At 43.4% G+C, this 21,964-nt stretch overlaps 1 protein-coding gene across 3 annotated transcripts in view; it reads left to right on the top strand.

Moving 5' to 3' along the window:
* The window catches only part of ATP10A (ATPase phospholipid transporting 10A (putative)), a 177,028-nt gene extending 155,294 nt beyond the window's left edge, over window positions 1–21,734 (top strand). The window contains exons 11-22 of one of the 3 annotated variants that reach the window (XM_019434747.2): window positions 2,043–2,146; window positions 2,240–2,366; window positions 5,121–5,305; window positions 6,798–7,125; window positions 9,701–9,777; window positions 12,804–12,929; window positions 16,554–16,754; window positions 19,334–19,414; window positions 19,491–19,595; window positions 20,077–20,107; window positions 20,240–20,264; window positions 20,433–21,734. In XM_019434747.2, the coding sequence (XP_019290292.2) occupies window positions 2,043–2,146; window positions 2,240–2,366; window positions 5,121–5,305; window positions 6,798–7,125; window positions 9,701–9,777; window positions 12,804–12,929; window positions 16,554–16,754; window positions 19,334–19,414; window positions 19,491–19,595; window positions 20,077–20,107; window positions 20,240–20,264; window positions 20,433–21,051 (2,009 nt within the window). In that variant the 3' untranslated portion in view covers window positions 21,052–21,734. Of the gene's footprint in view, window positions 1–2,042; window positions 2,147–2,239; window positions 2,367–5,120; window positions 5,306–6,797; window positions 7,126–9,700; window positions 9,778–12,803; window positions 12,930–16,553; window positions 16,755–19,333; window positions 19,415–19,490; window positions 19,596–20,076; window positions 20,265–20,432 lie in introns of all 3 variants that reach the window. The other 2 variants (XM_019434748.2, XM_019434746.2) reach the window with 2 other exon arrangements.
* The last annotated feature ends 230 nt before the right edge of the window (window positions 21,735–21,964 follow it).

Raw genomic sequence — 21,964 nt, 5'->3', positions numbered from 1 at the left:
GTCATCTAGGGCAGGATTTTCCCTCTCTCTCTCTCTTTTTTTATTCATTATTGCTCCCTTTAAGGAGCCTTTTTAGACATTTTTTAAATTACTCCCCCATGACATTTTAATGCCACAGATAGGCTATATATATATATATATATATATATATATATATATATATATATATGCTGTATATATATCTGTGCTTTATGCTATACCTAAATATGTTTTAAATATATAATTAAAATTATGTCTGGGCTTTCTAAATTTTTTTTAACATTTATTCATTTTTGAGAGACAGAGCACAAGCGGGAGAGGGGCAGAGAGAGAGGGAGACACAGAATCGGAAGCAAGTCCAGGCTCTGAGCTGTCAGCACAGAGCCCAACGCAGGGCTCAAACTCACAAACTGTGAGATCATGACCCGAGCCGAAGTCGGGTGCTCAACCGACTGAGCCACCCAGGCACCCCATGTCTGGGCTTTTTTTGCCCCACAACCAGTGTTTTAGATCCATGGGGGCGCTATCTTTATGGAGAACACATGTCTAAGAGGTGAAAGTGTTTCTGCCAGGTCCAGTTTGTCCAGGGCCTGACTCAGATAGTAGACAGCCTTCCCCAAACCAGGAGCCTCACCACTGATAAATGGAGTTGCCAGATTTAGCACACAAAATATATTGAATGCCCAGTTAATTTAAGTTTCAGATAAACAACATAATATTTTTAGTAAAAGTATGTATTTTTTTAAGTTTATTTATTTTGAAAGAGAGAATATGTGCACACAGTGGGGGAAGGAGCAGAGAAAGAGGGAGAGAGAGAATTCTGAGCCCCATGCAGGGTTCAATCTCACGAACCACTGTGAGATCATGACCTGAGCCAAGATCAAGAATTGGACTTTTAACTGACTGAGCCACTTGGACGCCCCAGTAAAAGTATGTCTTATGTGCTATTTATGCATCTTATATTCTATCTGGTAGTACTACTGGCATTTTGGGGGTAGAAACTGCACTTTCTGCTAAAGTACAATTTTTTGCAAACTGGAAGAATATGTACCTTCATTTATGTGTACCTCCTGGACCAAAGGGATACCAGATCACTAATAAAGTTTTGTTTATATGAGCTCATTTCAACAAAGGTCATTAGTAACAGTCAAAAATATGATGTGGTTCTTTTTAAAATAACAAAGCAGCTTTTACCTTAAATTTTATGTGAGAAGTGAAGTGAAGAAATAGACATGGGATGAATCTAGTGGTACCGAGGTTTCACAGGAGATTGTTGGAGTAAATCATGGGGTAGGATGCTCTTGTGACATTCCTGCTTAGTGAATTGCAACAAAATGCAATTCCAAATGCAGACAGCTAGAACACTGCATAAAGGTGAAGACAACTTCTTTCTCACTGGCCCTGAAACACAGTCATAATATACTTTTATCATGCACAAACTAAAGTGCTTTATGATTTCCCACTCATAATTGGTGACCCAAGAAAATGTTAAGAGTTACAAAAGTGTGTGTCACCTTGTCATGGATGCCACAAGTTGGGTGAGGCTCAAAGTCAGCACTTCCGTAGTTCAGTAATAAGCAATAAGTATGCTCAGCTGTGTCTACAGGAAACAGAAAAGGGTGGATGTTTGGAGAGGTCTCACATGTAGACAGCTAGTTTCTTAGCTTTTTCTTTTTAACTGTGGTAAAAAACAAACCCCACATAACATAAAATTTACCATCTTAATAAGTATACAGTTCACTAGTGTAAAATAGGTTCACATTGCTCTGCATCCTTTGAACAACCCCTTTGTCTCCTCTGTGCTCCTTTCTGTGTCTGTGAACGTGACTACTTTCAGACCTTAAAAATGTGGCCATTTTCATGGGAGGCTTGCCTGGAAGCTGGGTGAGAAGAGCTTCCAGGCTAGAACATCTAGAGTGGTGCTGACCTCTCCTCTGTGTCAGCTATATGTGTAGAGCTGTTTCAACACCGTGCAAAGCTACCTGAGGTTTATGGAGTGGTCCAGGGCAGTCTGCTGGACTCTGTTCTTACTCATCCATGTTTCTGCTTCTATTCCAACCTAGATGATGCCAGAGGAAGGCATCAAAAGAAAATCCGAAGCAAGACTCAGAATTACCTCAACCTGTACGCAGTGGAAGGTCTGCGCACTTTGTGCATTGCCAAAAGGGTGAGTGGGTGCCCCCTCCACAAGTGCACGTGCTGACCACTGCCCCAACAGTGCTCAGCACCTGCATTGGATTCATCAGTGTGTCTCATGTAGGTTCTGAGTGAAGAAGAGTATGCCTGTTGGTTGCAAAGTCATTTAGAAGCAGAATCCTCCCTGGACAATCGTGAAGAGCTTCTCTTCCAGTCTGCCATTCGCCTGGAAACAAATTTGCATCTGTTGGGTAATTATGCACATGAATATGCGTTGCACTGAGCAGTATGAAATTTGCAGAGACAGTTCTGGATGGTGAGGTGACATGGCTCCAGTCTTTGGAAGCTCTTCACATGCTGGCCTTGATTAAGGAATTGCCTGGCCTGATGCTAGCATGGCTCCCAGGACCAACCATCCTTGATTGAACATTCACACCATGTCCCGTTTCTTGATGTTCCATGTACTGTCCCACTAGACACCCAGTGACAACACCTGACTTGCCTTCCCTTAAACACTGCTTTCTCACAGAAATAGAGATGAGGAACAAGGCTTCTCAACAATTGATGCTTATTGAGTCTACCTCCTACCCCTAAGACAAAAAGAAACTGTTGGACTCCAGAAATGGCTGCACTTTATGTCTTATGAATGTTTCATGGATTCAATTTGGTTGAAAAAGAAAATGAGCTCATTTTTTACTAAAATGTGCCCATATTTGCTACTGTGTTCATATTAGTATTTATAAGAGTATTTATTTTAATATTTAAAATATTTAATATTAAATTTGTATTAAATTAGCTGAGTCTTTGTATACATGCTCTCTGTGACTGCACCATTTGTAATCATGCTGTATATACACACACTACATCCTGTGGTGCTAGTAGTCAGATGGTATACCTGGGGCATGGAGAAACTGGAGTTCATCTCTTCATTCAATACAGAGAGGCTGTAATTCATTTGCCCTTGTTCCCTGGACAAAGGAATTGGGCTACCTACATATCTATATATACATACCTAATATAATATTTAATTAATCTTAATAATATATTTAATAGCATAACATACATACTTTATATAATATTCTTTTTCTGCCTGTGGTATCCTATAAGAGGGCATGCACTGCACAAAAAAGGCCCAAGATCCAGAGGCCCAGAGACATCATGAGCAGTATCCCTGGGAGTGATTAAATGAAAACACTTGGAAACAGTTTTTTCTAGTCTGCCAGGTTTTGATTTACTGAGCTAGGACTGTTCACATCTATAACATGCTTCTCCAAAAGAGATGAGACCCTTTGGCAAGGCAGGGGATCCTGCTTGTCCTCTTGGCCTGAGGACAGGTGTGCCTGTCTAAGTTCTCTGACCCTTCACTGTGGGACACTCTCCCTGGAGAGCTCTGACTCTTGAGTGGAGTAAAATTTGCCTCCCCAGTTTCTTCTTCCAGTGGACACTTGTCCTACCCTCTGGAGCAACACAGATAAAATCTCTTCCCCTTCCAAGAAGGTAAGACCTTAACTATTTGAGGACTTGGCTGTGAGCCCCTAGTCTGTCCCTTCACCTATACTATTTCACTCCTACCTTTCCTTTTTTCAGAGGCTAGGAGCCTTGGCTTGGTTGTTCAATCCTGGCTTTGTCATTTACTGGCCATGAGAACCTGGGCATGTGACTCTGTCTTTTGACATCCCAGTTTCCTTCTGCTGGGTGATAATTCTCTGGGGTGAACAGAAGGGCTGCAGTGGAGCACTGAGTGAGATCCAGTACTTAGCCGCATGTGGTGATGTGTCTTTAAGTTATTGAATGCTTTTTGTAGGTCAATTATACCTTGACTCCACCCTCCTCGCATCTGCCAACTCATCTGTTTTAGGAAGAGAAAAGGAAGTGGTGTCTATCTTAATCATTTCAGGCTGCCATAACAAAATAACACAGACTGGACAGCTCAAATAACAGACATTGCTTTCTCATAGTTATGGAGACTGAAGTCCCATATCAAAGTACTGGCCATTTTGGTTCCTTAAAGGGCTGTCTTGCTGGTTTCCAGATGACTGTCCTCCTTCTGTATCCGTAAATGGTAGAGAGAGATCATCTCTCCTGTGTTCCTTATTATAAGTGCACTAACCCCATTCATGAGTGTTCCACTCTGATGACCTAATCACCTCCCTAAGGCACCACCTCCTAATGCCATCACCCTGAGGGTTAGGGCTTCAACCTATGAATTTTGGGAGTAGTGGTACACATTCAGCCCATAGCAGCTTCTTATCACAGGGATGAGTATGGCATAAAAGAGAAAGGTAGGGCTGATGAGGGGCCCTCAGTCAACATTGTACTTTAAGAGGGGAGATAGAGACAATCTCATTATGTTGGCAACAGGAACAAAACTGAGGCTGACCTGGAGAGCATCTTTTGGCACTGAGTAGATTTGTTCCAATATACAGAGGCCTACCTAGGGAAAGCCACCGCTTATTACTTACATTTATGGGGACAGTACCTTCTGGATAACGTTGCTTTCAAGAAATAATGGCTTGTGTGGTCTGTGTAGACAGATAATGGTAAGCATTGCTGAGAGCAAATATTGTGGATGTCATTCACCAGAAATTTTACATGGAATGGATAATTTTTAAAGCTTTTTCATCCTTCAGAATATGGTCATTATAAACATTTCCCACAAGATTTGTTTCCACGTTATCTATTAAGTTAAAAATTAGCTGCATGTTAGAAAACATTGGAAGTGCTTTGTTGTTGGCAAATGAACAGAGAATTGTGTTTAGTGCCTCAGTTATTCTGACTTATTCTTGACTGTGTCAATCGAGGGAGTTATTGAAAGGGTTTACCACTGTCCTGAAATGATGAATTACCAAAGACTGCTTCCACATGAGACCAGCCTCAAGCTGCTCCCAGTCTATGGGGTCATGCCAGCATCTTTGGTGTGTTGGTGATGGCATGCATTCGTACCCCATCAGGGTCTGAGGGCATGTGAGGAGGGGGATCACATACACTGTTGCACATTTGACCAGGTGCTACTGGGATTGAAGACCGCCTGCAGGATGGAGTCCCAGAGACCATTGCTAAATTGCGTCAAGCAGGCCTGCAGATTTGGGTTCTCACCGGTGACAAACAAGAAACCGCTATTAACATTGCATATGCCTGCAAACTGCTGGACCATGATGAGGAAGTCATCACCCTGAATGCTGAGTCCCAGGTGTGTATGTTTCCAGGAGCCTGTGTTCTACCTGGGACAGCTTCATACCCAACTAGCCCCCACAGCAACAGGAATGTTTTCAATTTCTGACAACTGCTATGAGAGGCCTTTGCCCTCTACCTCTCTGTTTACACCTGTGTTGTGTTTCTGGCACTTAGAATGTTTTTGTCATTGCCTAGGAAGGTGTGGAATTTGCTGGAATTTCTTAATTTCAAAGGGACATACATCTGGACTTTACAAATGCAAAGTTCAACTTGTTTTCCCTGACCTGTCCATGTCAACAATGTTGGAGAAGTCTTTTATGAAGTCAATGAGCCAGGGAACCAGTCCATTCAGCACTGATGTACTCAGGACAGGATGGGTTGTCTCATTGATGCCCCACTGTGCACTGAGGGTTTTGATCCAATCACATTTATCTATTTAAATCATCAAGTATGTAGGGATTATCTACTTCTCATAAAGCCCTGGTATGGGCTCTGATTCCTTGAGTGAGATCCCACTTGAAACATCTTTTTCAACTGGATTATGAGGTCCAATTCATCAACTTTTTCTTTAAAAAAATTTTTTTAATTTTTATTTTTGAGAGAGAGAGCATGCACGCACATGAGTGGGGGAGGGGAAGAGAGAGAGAGAGAGAAACGGAATCTGAAGCAGCCTCCAGGCTCTGAGCTGTCAGCACAGAGCCCAATGTGGGGCTTGAACTCACAAACTGAGATCATGACCTGAGCCAAAGTCTTGTCTCACTCACTTTTCTAAGTACAAGAGTTCCTTAATAAGCACTTACTGAACACAGCTGGATTTTCAGGGTATATTGCAGGAAATCGATTGCTTACCCAGTGGGCTTACTGTCTATAAAGGGCCAAGAACTACTTGCCTTCCCTGGAGTGTGTTTGTTTCTGGAAATAGTTGTCTTTCTTATGTCCCCTGACCCCTCAGGTTCCCCATTAAATGTTCCTATTCTTTCTGGAATTCAGGTACAGTTTTGAAAGGGCATTGTCAGTAAAAGCCTTTTGTATGCTTGTTAAAAAATTTATTTCCCTGGTCAACTGGAGACATTAGGGAAACACTGATAATTACACTTCCTTAGCGGATGATCATAACAAAGACTTTTAAAGGGCTTTGTACCTCAAGAAGAAACAAGAAGGGCTGAGTAAAGGCCTCAGAGAGCCAGGGAGAAGTACATATAAGGCTTCCTCGCCTAACCAGCCAGCAGTTTAGCCACATACATTCAGGCCTTCCAAAATGAAGATATTCTATCTAACCTCCACATAGTACAATGGGAAATAAAGTAGAATCTTATCAAAACCCTACAAGTTCATCCTCTTCAATGTGGAAAGTCTTCATCTTCAACTAACTTCCCAGTTTCAGGAGGGAGGCCTTCTGGGCAGAGCCTGCAGCCTGGTGCCCTTGAGATGATCAGACTCTGAGTGTCAAGGAAGGTAATCTGTGGCGCAGCTGAATGAATTGCACTGTCCTCTCATACCCATTTCAGGAGGCCTGTGAGGCCCTGCTAGACCAGTGCCTACACTACGTGCAGTCCAGGAGCCCCCGCATTGGCCCTGAGAAGACCACAGACAACGTGAGCGTGGGGTTCTCCCCTCTCTGCCCACCCTCCACGTCCACCACCTCTGGCCCCAGCCCGAGCCTCGTGATCGACGGGAGAAGTCTGGCCTATGCCCTTGAGAAAAACCTAGAAGACAAATTTCTCTTTCTCGCTAAGCAGTGCCGGTCAGTCCTTTGCTGTCGCTCGACACCTCTGCAGAAGAGTATGGTGGTGAAACTGGTCAGAAGCAAGCTCAAGGCCATGACCCTGGCCATAGGCAAGTATCCAGGCTAGCCAGGCAGGGCCCTGTGTAAATGAGTAGCCCACATCTTGTGCAGTTGCTTCCTGCATTTTCCACCCCTTCTATGCTCTCCTGTAAGACAGGGAAACACTCCCTTGCTCTTTTTCCTATTCTTAAAATCATACCTAATACAATAAAACAGACATCCTGTTTGAGATACAAAATGGAGATTTGAAAATTACAAACTATGGTAGCAACAGTTATAGCTATATATAGGAAGCCAGTAATACAATGATGGTTTAAGAAGACAGAACTTATATAGTGTTTCCTGCAAGACAGGAAACTAGAGATCAGCCATTCCAGGCAGCCTCGGCCACAGCAGAGCCCTGCATGCTAGCCATTACCCCAGAACACCTTAGAAAGAAGGCCCTTTGCAGGTGTTTCTGGTCACTGTGAGCCAACTGGAGTCCCAAGACTCCATAATGCTACAAGAGCCCAAAGACTTGATAGTGATCATAATTCCCACTGCCTCTTATCCTTTGAATTTTGCTGAATGTTCCAAGACAAGCATGTAATTAAATGAACCCATCATAAGCATGTGAATAGTTGCTAAATCTTACATCCTTTCTTTAAGGACTGTGCATCTAATGGTGGCTTTTCCTTGCAGACTGTTGGCCTGGGGAGCTTTCCAGGCTCCTATCCAGTGCTACCTGGTCCTCCCCTGTCTCCTCCCAGGGCACCATCCCCACCCACATATGGTTGGGGTCTGGTCTCCAACCAGGTTCAGGGACTCAGCAGCACCACTTGCTGGTGAGGGCTGGGAAAGACTGGGTAGCCTGGGGAAAAGAGTGATCTCCTTGACCCCCAGATCTCAAAAATTTTGGTCTCCCTGAATATAGAATGCATACCTAGGTGAGATTTAGTTTTGAAATAAAGGGTCCTCACTAATCAATAATATTTATAGTATTTTCTGCAAAAGGTCTGTGACAGCCCCCCTTGTTGATGTGGGGGTTACTACCCTCTCACATTAGGATAGGGTTGAGGTTAGTGTAGAGTCTGGGTCTGAGGTCGGGGGGCCTTAGTGTGGTTGTCATGGAGACAGCTCTGTACATCTTGAGGGCTGTGGTAACCACTAAGGGGAGTGAGATGAGCATAGATGTGTATACATGTTTAGCTATGACTCCCTGGTCCAGGCTGTGGGAAGTCTCCATGGGTAGACCCCTTCCAAAGGAGGCTGTCTCAGTACCACCTTTGCCCCCATGTGTCTGGAGTGGCCTTCAGATCTCCCTGAGCAAGTTTTGTAGGTGCTGAGGAGTGTGCAGGCTGGGTGCAGGCTTCTCTGAGCAACTCTCAGCGGTGACATGAGGACCATACCTCCTGGTAAGGTTGGTGTAAGACACAAATGAGTAAACCACATTTTCAAAGCTTAATCACTGCCTGGATCAGTCACTGAATCACTGGTGTATGGTATTCATTTTTGAAAAATGGAGGTAGAGTCTTGGTTACAAAGAAAAGAAAAAACAAAATAGAATCTCAAAAGAGAAAGGGAAAGTAATGACCCATCAGAACTTTGGCTCATTTCTTTGACCATGAGTGAAAGCATTGATGGCACCTAGTCCCAGGTGTCTAGCAGTTAATAATGTAGAGAACATTATTACCTACCATATCTCACTTTGATTGGGACATTGTGGGAGAAGCTGCAAAGATTGTTACTACTTCACAGAATTTCAGTGTGACAAATATTGACTGATCACTCATGTTGGGCCAGCACAATAAAGAACAGGAAAATCATAGGACACAGATATCCTATAGCCACATTATGAATCACTCCAACTTGTATGTCTGCACTTTTTGCACATTTGAAACTTGGGAGGTACTCTGGGATTTGGGCCCTTCTATTGCCCCATTCCAAGAATGGCCATTGTCGCTTAGTGACAAAGACTTTAAGTCTCTGCTTGCTTTTCCCTGAAGATGATGAGACCTCTAACCTATGTTTTATGTTCCTAACCATTTTCTAACCATCAGCAGCTTGACTGAACAAATAGAAGTTCTTCTTTATTACATCTTTAAAGGGCCTAAGGGCAAGCACAATAGCTAATAAACTTGCTGGTAATCAGTGTACAAAAAAGAACTCTACAGTTTGCTGGGCAGAATTTAACCTCCTTTGTTCAGTTCAGAAAGCCACTCCTGTTAGTATGAATTAGAATAGACTTGACTGATATATTCTACATGTGATAAAGGCTAGAGTTCAGTAAGTAATAATAATGGTGATTATACCATCTTTATTGTGCCAGACACCGCACCGTGTTAAGGGCTCTCTGTATAGGTATGTGAGCCAATAATGTAGAGCAAATACAAGTAAAATGGTTACCATGCGAGCCTGCTTTCTGAAACATCTCTTGATGTGACAGGAAGTTCCAAACCTCACACCATGTTTTTTTCTGACTGCTTAACTCAATTTCCTGGGCAAACTCTGTACTGCCTCTTCCTCACTCATCCCCATGACCCTTTCACAGGACTCAGCCCAATAGGGACCCCATGAAGATCCATCAAGCCATTTGATTCTGTGCACCTCAACTCAAATGATTCTTCCTGCCTGTGCTGTTTCTAGGAGATGGAGCCAATGATGTCAGCATGATCCAGGTGGCAGATGTGGGTGTGGGAATCTCGGGCCAGGAGGGCATGCAGGTAAAGACCAATCAGGACTGTCCTATGTGTCCAAGTGGCCCACTGACATACCTTGCTATGAACTTTGTCAAGTAAGCTAAAGGGTTGGCCTTTAATAAAACATGATGGTTGTAAGCCAGTAGTAGATGATAAGGTGGAAGATGGCTAGTCCTTCATGTTTATGAAGCAGTAAAAACTTTGCCTATGTCTATAAGTATATTTTTGTGAAATAAGTGGAACAGAGTAAGGCAAGGTGAGTCATCACCGCTGTGGCTATTTATGGCTCATCCTTGGAGGGCATGTTTTGCTGTTCCTTAACATTAGAGATAACCATTTGAAAAAATGAATCTGCTGTAGGACAGTTGGAACCTGGTATCATTATAAAAATTGAAAGTAGCCATCTTGACTCACATGAAAATTAGTCTCTGCCTTTTTCATTTGTCACTATGTTGGTTCTCAACATGTGATTTTTATGTTGAACAACTGAGTTAATTAAAAATAACTTTCTTCTGGATGTAGTATCACAACAATTTCCAACATTTGATTAACTTTGAATCATGACATTTTTTTTTAACTTGGTGGAGACTTTAGAGAACAATCTATTGTGTTTTCTTCTCCTAAAAATCCAGATGTTGGTCACCATTTAGTCATTGGTTGATTCATTCATTGATGCAATCAGTAATTATTCATTGAACACTTAATATGTGCCAGGTCTGTGCAGAACTCCTTAATTTCCTTACCTGAAATGCAAATAATAGTAAGTTGGAAAGTCCTGAGCTAGAAACATAGTAGTTCCCTCTTGGCCCAATCTCAGCACATGCCTTACTCTCCTGCTCTCATCTGACCTCAGTCACTGTGCTATGTTACTTGTGTGGTTTTAATTCTTCCATGAAACTAAAAATGCAGCCCAGGGTTGGTTCCATCCCTGCCTTTTAGTGCTGTGTGCCCAGGGGAAGAGGTTAGGGTGGTGAATTGATAAACATAATCATAATAGTTGGTTCATTTTGATGTTTTCATTATCGCCGCCATTGCATCGGTTTTCTATAGTGAAAAGCTGACCAGGGCAGTGCCCATAAATAGTATATGCAAGAGAAATACACTAAGTAAATACATTTTGTGTGAAATATGGTCAGGTTTTTGGATGGGGAAGAGACTGAGCTGCCACCACTACTCACTTCCTCAAGGCAGGGGCCAGAGAGATCCATGACTGAAATCATGTGAGAAGTGATGGGAACAGCCAAGCCATAGGGCACATACTGAGACAAAGCTTTGAGTGGGCATAACTTCCAGGTAGGATGTTGCTGGACACTTTTGCATTTATTTAAAGCCACACTTCTTATTAAGGATGCATTAAGTAAGATGACAATAAGTCCTGATACCTTTTCTTACTGTTCTAAGTGCTCAGGTTCCCAGGGAATATTTACCCGCTTTCACTTTAGTCCAGTAAGTAAAGGTGAGCCCTTTGGAAGATAGACTTTGTGGGATGCTGTGGTAACAGTGACACTAGGAATCTGAGCAGATTGAGAATGAGTGAGAGTGTTTGGAGCTTCCCAGATTAGCCAACTGGGCATTTGTCTGGCCCAGTTACTTTAATTGTATAGAGCATGATGGGAGAAGCTATCCCAATTGGACAAAGGAGATCCTGCATCTCCAAGAAGCTTGGTCTTCATGGGGTCATCTAGTTCCCCATGTTTATTGATCACTTCATGGGGCCAAGCACTGACTCAGAACTCAGAATTCAGGGTGATCACAACCTCTACTATCCTGGCTCTCATGGGATGTCCAGAAAAAAGCTGGGAAGACAGATACATATTTTAAATGTTCACAAATAGTCACAATTGTAATAAATGCCATCAAAGAGAAACACTAGTTTCTGCATGGAGGATCTAACCTAGCTGGGATCCACCTTGACAGAGGGACAAACAGTGGGTTTGGGGCCTAGATTTGGAGGCAGGAAGGAGTGTCAGAAGTCTGGAGAGGAATACACAAAGCCCTCCAAACCCCAGTGATGACAGAAAGAGGTATAGAAACAGTATTTGCTTTGAAATCCTTAACTTTTGATTCAGAAAGCAGACATTCTAAGGCTTCTCACTTTTCTGTCATGTATAATTACATTATTCTGATCCACAGAAGACCACATCAAGTGTGATCTACTATTTTCTAGGAGTTATTTGACTATAGGGAAATAAATGAAGCAGACTGACATTTTTGTATAGAACAATCCTTCAAAGATAAGCAGAAATCTATCTTTTCCTGATATTTTCTTTAACTCTTTTTTCCCACATAGAAAAATGCATTATATGGTGGGGTCTAAGCTATTCTGGGTACAAAAGATATAATTTTGATGGCATTTGTCTGGCCCAGTTTAATTGTATAGAGCATGATGCTGAGTGAAGTGAGAGGAAGCTTCCACCCCCAGTCATCTTTCCTGTCCATGGAGGAAACCTGCTTTCCCCCACTGTCTTCTGGGTGGAGTGGACACCCATTGCCCTTTATCGGCTTTCTGGGACTGGATTATGTGAAGGCCTGCAGAGCCATAGGCTTGGCCTTGCTTATCACCTGTGGCTCCTGAGGAGAAGGACCCAAAACATACCTATCCGGATGGTCAACTGCCAGGATGCATACAAAAGGGGCAGCTTTGGTTCATCTCTGGGTTGAGATCCTAATATGAATAAAACATCAGAGAGTGGAGAATAGCAGAGAAGCTGTGTACATCTCTGGGCTTTTGTTTTTGTTTTTTGCTTGTTAAAAAAAGCATGGGAAAACAAAAACTTGTAAAAATCAATTACATATATTTTAAATCTTAAATGACTTCTATAAAGTGATATCCCTGAACTAGAGTGCTTGTTGAGATTGATTTTTTTTTTTTTTTAACTGAAGGAGATAATAAGGGAAATCCTGGTAAAGTGAGCCTTGGCCAGTCACATGTACATTTGTGTTTGAAACTGGATTTCTCCATGCATGTTTGCCTTGTATTTGAGGAAGATATGACAGACCTTAGGTGGAATAAGGTGTCAACAATAACAGGGACTTCTCTCCCTTTCAAGGCAGTGATGGCCAGTGACTTTGCAGTGCCGAGATTCCGATACCTTGAGAGACTCTTAATTGTTCATGGACATTGGTGCTATTCCCGACTTGCCAACATGGTGCTGTACTTCTTCTACAAAAATACAGTAGGTATTTGACACTTCTGGTTTCTAGAGTTTTTGAATTCAAAAAGCCTTAGCTGAGATTTATTGGACCATCACCTGAATGTGGCCCACTGGCCATCCCAAGGCTTCCTGTCGGTTCCATCCTCCTCAGCCTTTGTGAACTTCCCCCAGGCCTGGCCTGGGCTTGCACCCTATAGGCTCAGGAGTCTAACTCACAGGCACATGAGGGTAACTGCACCTGTAAGGGGGTAAGTTGTGGAAACAGGTGGATCAAACAAGAATGTCCACTTGTTTGCACAAGGTCACACAGCTAGTGAGTAGTCAAGGCAGCATTTAACCCCAGTTCATCTGGCTCCCAACTCTTAACCACTCTGTTAATGTGTTTCTCAGGAGCAGACTGCTGAGGTGTCCACAGACAGGAGTCCTCTGATCATTGCTCACTCTAGAGCAGTCAGGAAATCCAGTGACAAGTAGGAGTGTATTGGCAGTCCTGGAATCAGAATGACAGGACTTAGTCATGCTGTGATTCCAATATTGAACAGCCTCTGTTAAAACATACCCACACTGGGCCAGTGTGCCAGTCCCCTAGTCAGAATGCAAGCTTAGGGCCCGAGGAACAGGGCCACCAGCAGGGTCTTGCCACACTGTCTTCTGTGCTGGCAGGGCAGACATGCCCCCTTCTGGCCAGCTCAGTCTGTAGTTGACGCTCCAGTTGGGTCATACCCAGGCTGGCTGATGACAGTTCTCTCTCCAGAGGCTCTAATCCAGGGCCTTTCTCCATTTCATGTTGATCCTAATGTTTAATTCTTAGTTCTTTTATTACTATGACCTTGGCAGACAAGCGTCTTTCTCCATAGCCCTCCAGAATGGATGCATGGCCATTTCTGAACCCTGCCCTTCTTGTAGGTGAGGGATAGACATTTTGCTAAGAAGTTGCTGAGTGGGTATGTGTTGCTCTTGTCTCTAATAGCTTGTGGCTGAATGTATAAACAGACAAAATAAACTCTTGGTGTAAGTGATCTTTCAGGGTAGTCCCACAAATCTATCACATTGGATACCACAATTCCAATGTCAAGGTCATCCTGTACTCTTCTGAAAAAGAATAAAATACACAATAAATGAAAAGATATATTTCTTATTTCTTTCCCATTAATTCCACTTAAAAATCATACTAAGTCTAAACTGCCACCGGTATGCCTCTTGTTCTTGTTTGTTCTGGAGATTTAGACCTACCTATCTTTCCCAACCCTCTTGCCCCCTCACCCTCATCCATTTTCAAAATGTCTTCTAGCAAAATGAATACAGATACTCAGGACCAGTCAGGGCATGTCTGATTGGTAGGTTGGGTCCTGGAAATTAATTCAGATTAGGTTCTGCCTAGGATTCTGTCCAAGGAAGTCTGTGCCATGCTAGCATTGCATCCCCAGAGCTGAGGTCTCCATGCATATAGTTGCAAATTTAGAGGTTCTCAGTTCCCAAAGAGGTGAATGGGTGCTTGAGTACAGATGAGTGGGGCTGGGCAGATGGAACCCTAGCTCTCTTTCTGTCATTAATTACTTATGCAATCTTGAGCAAGTTTTTTTTGCTTCCTAGGGATTTTTCTGATTGTTTTCTAAAAGCAAAATATGAGAGTTGAGGTCTATTCTCTGTAATTCCTCATGAAAATTTCGCAGACTGAGGGGAAGAAATTCAACATTTTAGTTGCAAATGAGTGCCAGAGTGGCTACCTGAATGAGCACAGCCTCCTGCCTGCCGTAATGAATCTGTCCTCCTGGAGGGAATGAAAGAAGGAGGGGGTACTTGTCTTTATTCCACATAAGATGCAGGGCCTCTGTTAACAAGCACTTAATCTAGTTGAGAAGTGCAAGGAAAATCACCCTGCCTCCCAAAGTGAGAAAGTCATTAGTTTTAGGAGAGAAGGAAAGTTTCCATAGCAACAGTAGTTTGGGAAGAAGTCTTTTTGGTACTACAGGGGAAAAAAAGTCTCAATTATTTAAGTACTTTTCCTCCTCTTTCTCCTGACTCCAGTTGCTCATTGATGACTCAGTAGGCTGAGCCTATGGGGGTGGGTGAAAGTCAACAGTCGGAGTGAGAATGGAAGAAAGTCAATGAAAAATCCAAGTTTGTTAGTTTTCAGTGTGGAAGGGAAAAGTTGCATTAGGTCATAGACTGAAACAAGACTTGGAGAAAACGTGTCATTTTTTTCTGATCTTCAGAGCAAGCCATTTTCAGGTCCAGGAACCAAAGCTCAGAGAAGGTAAGTGACTGAGTCAAGGTCAGAAAGAGACAGTGACAGCTCCAGAACTAAAACCCAGGCCATTACCTGTGGTCCCCAGCAGAGAATGTTCTTCCACCATGTTCTGTCCTGGGAGTGTCCATACCCTCCAGGCCCAGACCCACAAGTGGCTGAACAAGTTGGGTTTATTACTCATACAATGACCATAGTTAAGTCATTTAACATGCTGGACTTGAGTTTCCTTTTCTCTAAATGGTGTAAACACGCTGGCCCTGCTTGAGGCTAAGGAAATAACTGTACTGCAAACTGTACAAACCATAAGTGAGTACCTATAGTACTCACAAGGAGCTCTTGTGAGTACTTTAAATGCATAAGTTCATTAATCCTTACAACAACCCATAGCTAAGTACCATTGGGATGCCCATTTCATGGACAAGGACACTGAAGCAGAAAGGGGTTAAATGATCTGTGCCAAATTGATAAGTGTACAACTTATAAGTGTAAATGCTTTGCCATCACTAAACTGCCATGCTCTCATGTAAATACACTCAACCCACTGATGTTCAGTGATAGTGGGAAGAGATCCACCCAACTTCTACTGAGCATGGACTTGAAGAGGCTGTTCAAGCTCCCTGGTCTTCACTTTACTATTCGGCAAAGTGGGGGGTAGCTGTAAGAACCAGTGATAATAACTACAGCTCACCTGCCAGCAGAGTGCCTGGTGGATATCAGGACTTGGTCAAGGCACCAATGTTGGTAGCATTACCGACTTCTGCCATGTTCCTGTGTGTCCTCTTTGCCATGGGAATCAATGATTTCCCACTGTTCTTCATCAGAAAATGTTTGTGACTAAAGACAGCGGCAAGATCTGGGATGTAACACAAGTAGGTTTAGTTTACTATCACAGAGGAGAGGTGCTAGGGAAGAAGCTGCAATGGGTGAAGAACACAGCTGACCCTTTTGAAATGTGAGCAACCCTAGACCCTGCTGGACCTTTATGAGGAATTCTTCTACTCAGCTGGACTTTATCTCGGCTGGCCTTAGGAACAAGATATAAGGAATTTGTCCTGTGGAGTTAAGGGACTGTCAGGAAAGGCCTAACCAGCACTTTCATAAGTGCTCAGTAAATGCTTGTTCCATCCAATCTGCATTTCTCACAGGCTGGTACCAGTGTCCTCTCTCCATGGGCTCTGCTTGGGAATTCTCATCTCCCATTGCTGGTCCTTCATACTCAAAGAAATGAGGAGGGAGAGACAGAGCAACAATGTTACGGCTATCTTTGGAGGAAATTGTTGTCAATAAGTTTAATCTTGTTAGTCAAATTTTGCAAAACTCTTAGATCCCTTGGATGAGAATCTGCAGGGACAGCTAAGAATTGCTTATCCCCATTCTTCCTTTCTTGATTTCAGATGTTTGTGGGCCTCCTGTTTTGGTTCCAGTTTTACTGTGGCTTCTCTGCATCTGCTATGATTGACCAGTGGTATCTGATCTTCTTTAATCTGCTCTTCTCGTCACTTCCCCAGCTTGTGACTGGGGTGCTGGACAAGGATGTGCCAGCTGATGTGCTGCTGACTGAACCACAGCTCTACAAGAGTGGTCAGAACATGGAGGTAAGGGACCCATCCTGTACCCGCTTCCTATCTTGGCCCTCCCACTCTCCATGTTCACCTTACAGAAAGTGCAAGTCTTCACACCTCCCTTTAACTCACCCTGGGAGAAATTGTTAAAATTGTGGAAAATGACCAGTGGGATGAAAAAATGGATTCTATCTACTTGATTGTGCCGTACATTAAGTAGAGTGAAGTTATTGGTTGGAGTGACAGTATACTGGTGTATGCATATGTCCAAACCCATCAAGATGTATATATTAAATGTGTTTTGTGTATCAATTTACCTCAATAAAGCTAAAAAAAAAAAAAAAAAAAAAAAAAGAGGGAGCTTTAAAGAAAAAGTAGAGTGAGGTGAAAACTGTCTCTACACCAAGAATCTCCAGGAACTCAAGGAAAATCCACTTGGAGTTGAAGTCAGGGCCAGGTGGCTGACTCCTGAGCAGGGATTTTTCTTTTTTTTTTTTTTTTAATCTTTTTTTTTTTAACATTTATTTATCTTTGAGAGAGACAACACAAGCAGGGGAGGGGCAGAGGGAGAGGGAGACACAGAATCTGAAGCAGGCTCCAGGCTCTGAGCTGTCAGCACAGAGCCCAATGAGCTGTCAGCACAGAGCCCAATGCAGGGCTCAAACCCACAAACCATGACATTGTGACCTAAGGCGAAGTCAGACACTTAACCCACTGAACCAGCCAGATGCCCCAGAGCCGGGATTTTTCTAAAACAACCTCCTATCCCCCGTCCACAGTGTGATTTATTTTGAATGGGACTTAACCAGAAGATAAACCCATGGAGAAAACATTGAGAGAATAAGTGAGTTCAAACAGATATAAATACATGTTTACATCAATACACCACATAGATTGACTGCTAATTACCAGCTAGTCCTCCCAGCATTTAAAGCCCTCTAAAATTATAGAAAGAACCTAAATGTCCATCAACTGACAAATGGATAAAGACGATGTGGTTTATATATACAATGGAATACTACTTGGCAATGAGAAAGAATGAAATCTGGCCATTTGTAGCAATGTGGATGCAACTGGATAGTGTTATGCTAAGTGAAATAAGTCAGGCAGAGAAAGACAGATACCATATGTTTTCATTCATATGTGGGTCCTGAGAAACTCAACCAGGGGGAAGGGGAAGGGGGGGAAAAAGTTACAGAAAGGGAAGGAGGCAAACCATAAGAGACTCTTAAATATTGAGAACAAACTGAGGGTTGATGGGGGTTTGGGGGGAAGGGAAGGTGGGTGATGGGCATTGAGGAGGTCACCTGTTGGGATGAGCACTGGGTGTTGTATGGAAACCAATTTGACAATAAATTTCATATAAAAATAAATAACTCAGGCCCTCTAAGTGCTTCTCTTTGCTAGTTGGAATCATCATATGTATGCATATGTATCCTCCCTATCTCTTACAACTACAACAGTCTCTAATTTAGAATTTGTTTACTTTTGAGTTGACTCCCCTGATCACCCTCATTGACACTGAGTTCCCTCTTAGGCAGCTGTGGGGGTGGGGAGGGGGAGAGGGGGTTGGGCTGCAGGGTAGGAGCTACTGAGGGTCTGGCCAATGAGGAGGGCCTTTGCTAGTTGCCTGTCAGTGGAGAAATTCCTGTGCTCAGCTGGGCCTCTTATCCTCAGCTCAGCCTCAGCTGAGGCTGGCCTAGGGAACCAGACACAGGGAGTTTGTCCTGTGGAACTAGGGAACTGAAGGAAGGGCCTAGCCAGCACTTTCTTAACTGCTCAGTAAATGCTCATTCAGTCCAATCTACATTCCCTGCAGGCCAGTACCAGCCCCAGTTGCTCAGGAACTCAGAGTCCAGTACACATTTTGTTCCCCAGTTAAGGAAAGCTTGATCAGTCCACATCAAGGTCATTTTTGCCCTCAGTGTACAGCTTTTTTTATTTAATTTTTTTAAATGTTTGTTTATTTTTGAGAGAGAAAGAGAGAGACAGCACCAGCAGGGGAGGGGCAGAGAGAGAGGGAGACACAGACTCTAAAGCAGGCTCCAGGCTCTCAGAGCCTGACATGGGGCTCAAACTCACGAACCGTGAGATCATGACCTGAGCCGAAGTTGGACGCTTAACTGACTGAGCCACCCAGGTGCCCCAGTGTACAGCTTTTTTATTTTAACATTAAATACATCCATGATATAATTTTAAAAGACACTTTTAAGAAACATTCTAAGAGACCCACCAACAAAGGGTGCAAAACCCTGACAAAGTAGGAGTAGAAGGACTCAAGTTGGAGCAAGACGTCCAGAATTTGAGCTGCTGTGTCTACCCTAGGAAAATGCTCCCCATAGGCTTTAGAAAATGGTTTTATCTGTCTGTTGTTGGCCTAGAACTACTGTAGCTGGTCTTGTATACAGATGCTTTCAGTGATTGACTCAGTTGGATGCCTCTGCAGATGTTTGCGTTGTGTTTTTTCCTCAGCCCTCTGGGACCTCAAGCACCAAAAGTCCTGAATTAGCAAATTGCCCTAGGGTGATATCTATAGGCCCTGTAGCTACTGGAAAACATCATTTGAAGAGATGTACACTTCCCTGTAATCTGTGCTTGTTTTTGTGTCTCAGGAATATCGGCCACATACCTTCTGGTTAAACATGGCTGATGCTGCCTTCCAGAGCCTGGTTTGCTTTTTCATTCCTTACCTGGTAAGTTGACACCTGGCAGCCTTTCTTATCAGCTTCATCCAGTGACCCACAGACACAGGACACTGCTGTCTTTCAGGCCTACTATGACTCAGACACAGATGTGTTTACCTGGGGGACCCCCATAACAGCAATCGCGCTGTTCACCTTCCTCTTGCACCTTGGTATTGAAACCAAGACCTGGGTAAGTGCTGTGGACATGATCCCAAAGGGTGCTGATGCTGCGGGCCCCACACTCCCAGGCAGATTCCATGACATCTAGAAGGTTTCTGAGCAGACAGGTTACTACAAAGCTAGCCTCACTGTGGAGAAGGAAAACAAATATGTGGGCCTGCCATGTGTATGGAGCCCCTGGTATGGGAACTGCTGCATCCTGACACAAACACTTCACCTGGGCAGCATTAAGCTCCTTCCTGCCCTCTCTCCCCTCCTCCTCTACCTCATGTCCCACCCCCTTTCCCCCTCTCCTTTCATTCATATCCCTGACTTCCATCTCCCTGTGTCCCAGCTGGTCCATAGATGCTGAAGGCAGCCTCATCAAGGCCTCCTGGCTGTCTGTGCCAAAGACCTGTGTTTTTGCTAAACCCTTAGAACATCTACCCGCTCACAGTTGACCAGTGCATTTTTATTGAAATAAAAGTCCTGTCTTTCTCTTTTCCCTTTAGACCTGGCTCAACTGGATAGCTTGTGGCTTCAGTATCCTTTTGTTTTTCACTGTGGCTTTGATTTACAATGCTTCTTGTGCAACGTGTTATCCTCCATCCAATCCTTATTGGACTATGCAAACATTACTGGGCGACCCCGTATTTTACTTGACTTGTCTCATAGCACCTGTTGCTGCATTGCTTCCCAGGTGGGTATAAGGGACAGTGTCCCTCAAGTCCTAAGTGAGCTCTATAGCATTCTCAGGCTTTATATATCTCAGAATATATAAACATTCTCAGTGCTTTTACATTGTGCAAGTCTCAGAGAGCTCAAAAGCTCTATCCACGGATAACTGTTTTTTATATGCTCTTTCCAGATTGTTTTTCAAAGCCATGCAGGGGAGCCTTTTCCCCACCCAACTTCAGCTGGGGCGCCAGATGGCCAAGAGGTCCCCCAAGAAACTCATTGCTCCCAAAGAGACCTTTGCTCAGGGACACCTCCCAGGAGAACCCAGATCTGAATCGTCTGAACAGAGGAGAATCAGTACCTCTGGATCTCTCTCCCGGGACTGCATCTCACAGGCATCTTGGCATATGCAGCGGCCAGCCTGCTCCCCAGAAGCTCGTGGGGAGCCCAATGTGGTTGACATGAATGTGCCTTTAAGGGAGGACATTCTGCTAGAAGGACTGAGCAGTCAGTCCCCAGGGTCCTCCATGCCAAGGGAGGCTATCCTGGAAGGGTATCCTGGGGACTCCAAGATGAAACCCACCAGCACCAGCAGGGCAGCCTCCCTGTCGTCCATTTTCAACCTGCCCAACTTCAGCTCATTCAACTGGATTTCCCCCCTCTCGCTGGTCAATGGGCTAGGAAGTGTCTTACAGTTCTCTCGAAGTAGTTTACAGATGGACAAGAGGGACAGTGAATTTTTGCCTAACCCACCTCAGCCAGACCAGGATCTGTGTGGCTTAAATGGGCAGACCACCAACTATTTCTAGGAGCATCTTCCAGGGACCACAGCTGATGGCAGTAGCAGTGAAAACCTTGAAATGGCCTCTTTTTATATAACTTAGATGTTAATATTATTTATGTTTATTATTTTGCACAGAAGAGTTCTAGTGAGATGTATTTTATGTTTCCAAGGCTAACACAGGAAATGAAAGGTACCAGAAAGAAAATTTATTTTTTAAAAGTTCTAAGTAGAATATGTTGAAAAGGAAAATAAGAGATTTAACATATATAAAAATTTAAAGAAAAGAAACACTTGAAAAGTGTGTTTAGATTTATTTTTTCATCTCATTTTATAAGAAAATGCAATATGATTGAATTTCTTCAACATGCATGACCTTGGTATTCCCCACTTGAAAATGTGTGTGTGAGCTCAGTGAATCCCAGGTGGGTATGGCTAGTAGTGAGGGGAGATGATGGGACAAGAATGCAGCTTCTCTGTCTTTGTCCTTGTTCCTTTGCCCTGCCTCCACCAACCTGGGAGAGCTGGGCTCTGCTTCACCCAAAAAAAGGAAAGAAAGAATTCATGCGTGGAGTTCATCCTAACATTGAAGTCTACTCAGGCATTCTGTAAAGATCACTTTATAGGTATTGTAGGTATTACAGTCCCTATGTAGGGTTTTGCCTGTCAAAATCATAACAAGCAATAAAAACTTTCACTTTGCAAAAAGAATATGTCCTGTTGCCACTGTCGTGTGAAGTTATGAATATGTGACCTAACAACATGTTCTAAGTACCACAGGACACTTTTAGACACCATGCAGGATACAGCAGGGTGTCATGAAAGCTGCACACTGTAACACTAGGTTTACATCATGGCTCCCTGCACCAGGCTATCAGCACCTACCAGATCCTTCCTTCCAAGAGACTAGGCTTTTTAAGTGTGTATCTTTAGGCATTTAT

This window comes from Panthera pardus, unplaced genomic scaffold, assembly GCF_024362965.1.
Source record: "Panthera pardus isolate Hobbes unplaced genomic scaffold, ASM2436296v1 HiC_scaffold_24, whole genome shotgun sequence".
Lineage (NCBI taxonomy): Eukaryota > Metazoa > Chordata > Mammalia > Carnivora > Felidae > Panthera > Panthera pardus.
Note: the sequence above shows the minus strand (reverse complement) of the source record. Positions and strands in the feature narration are given on the sequence as shown.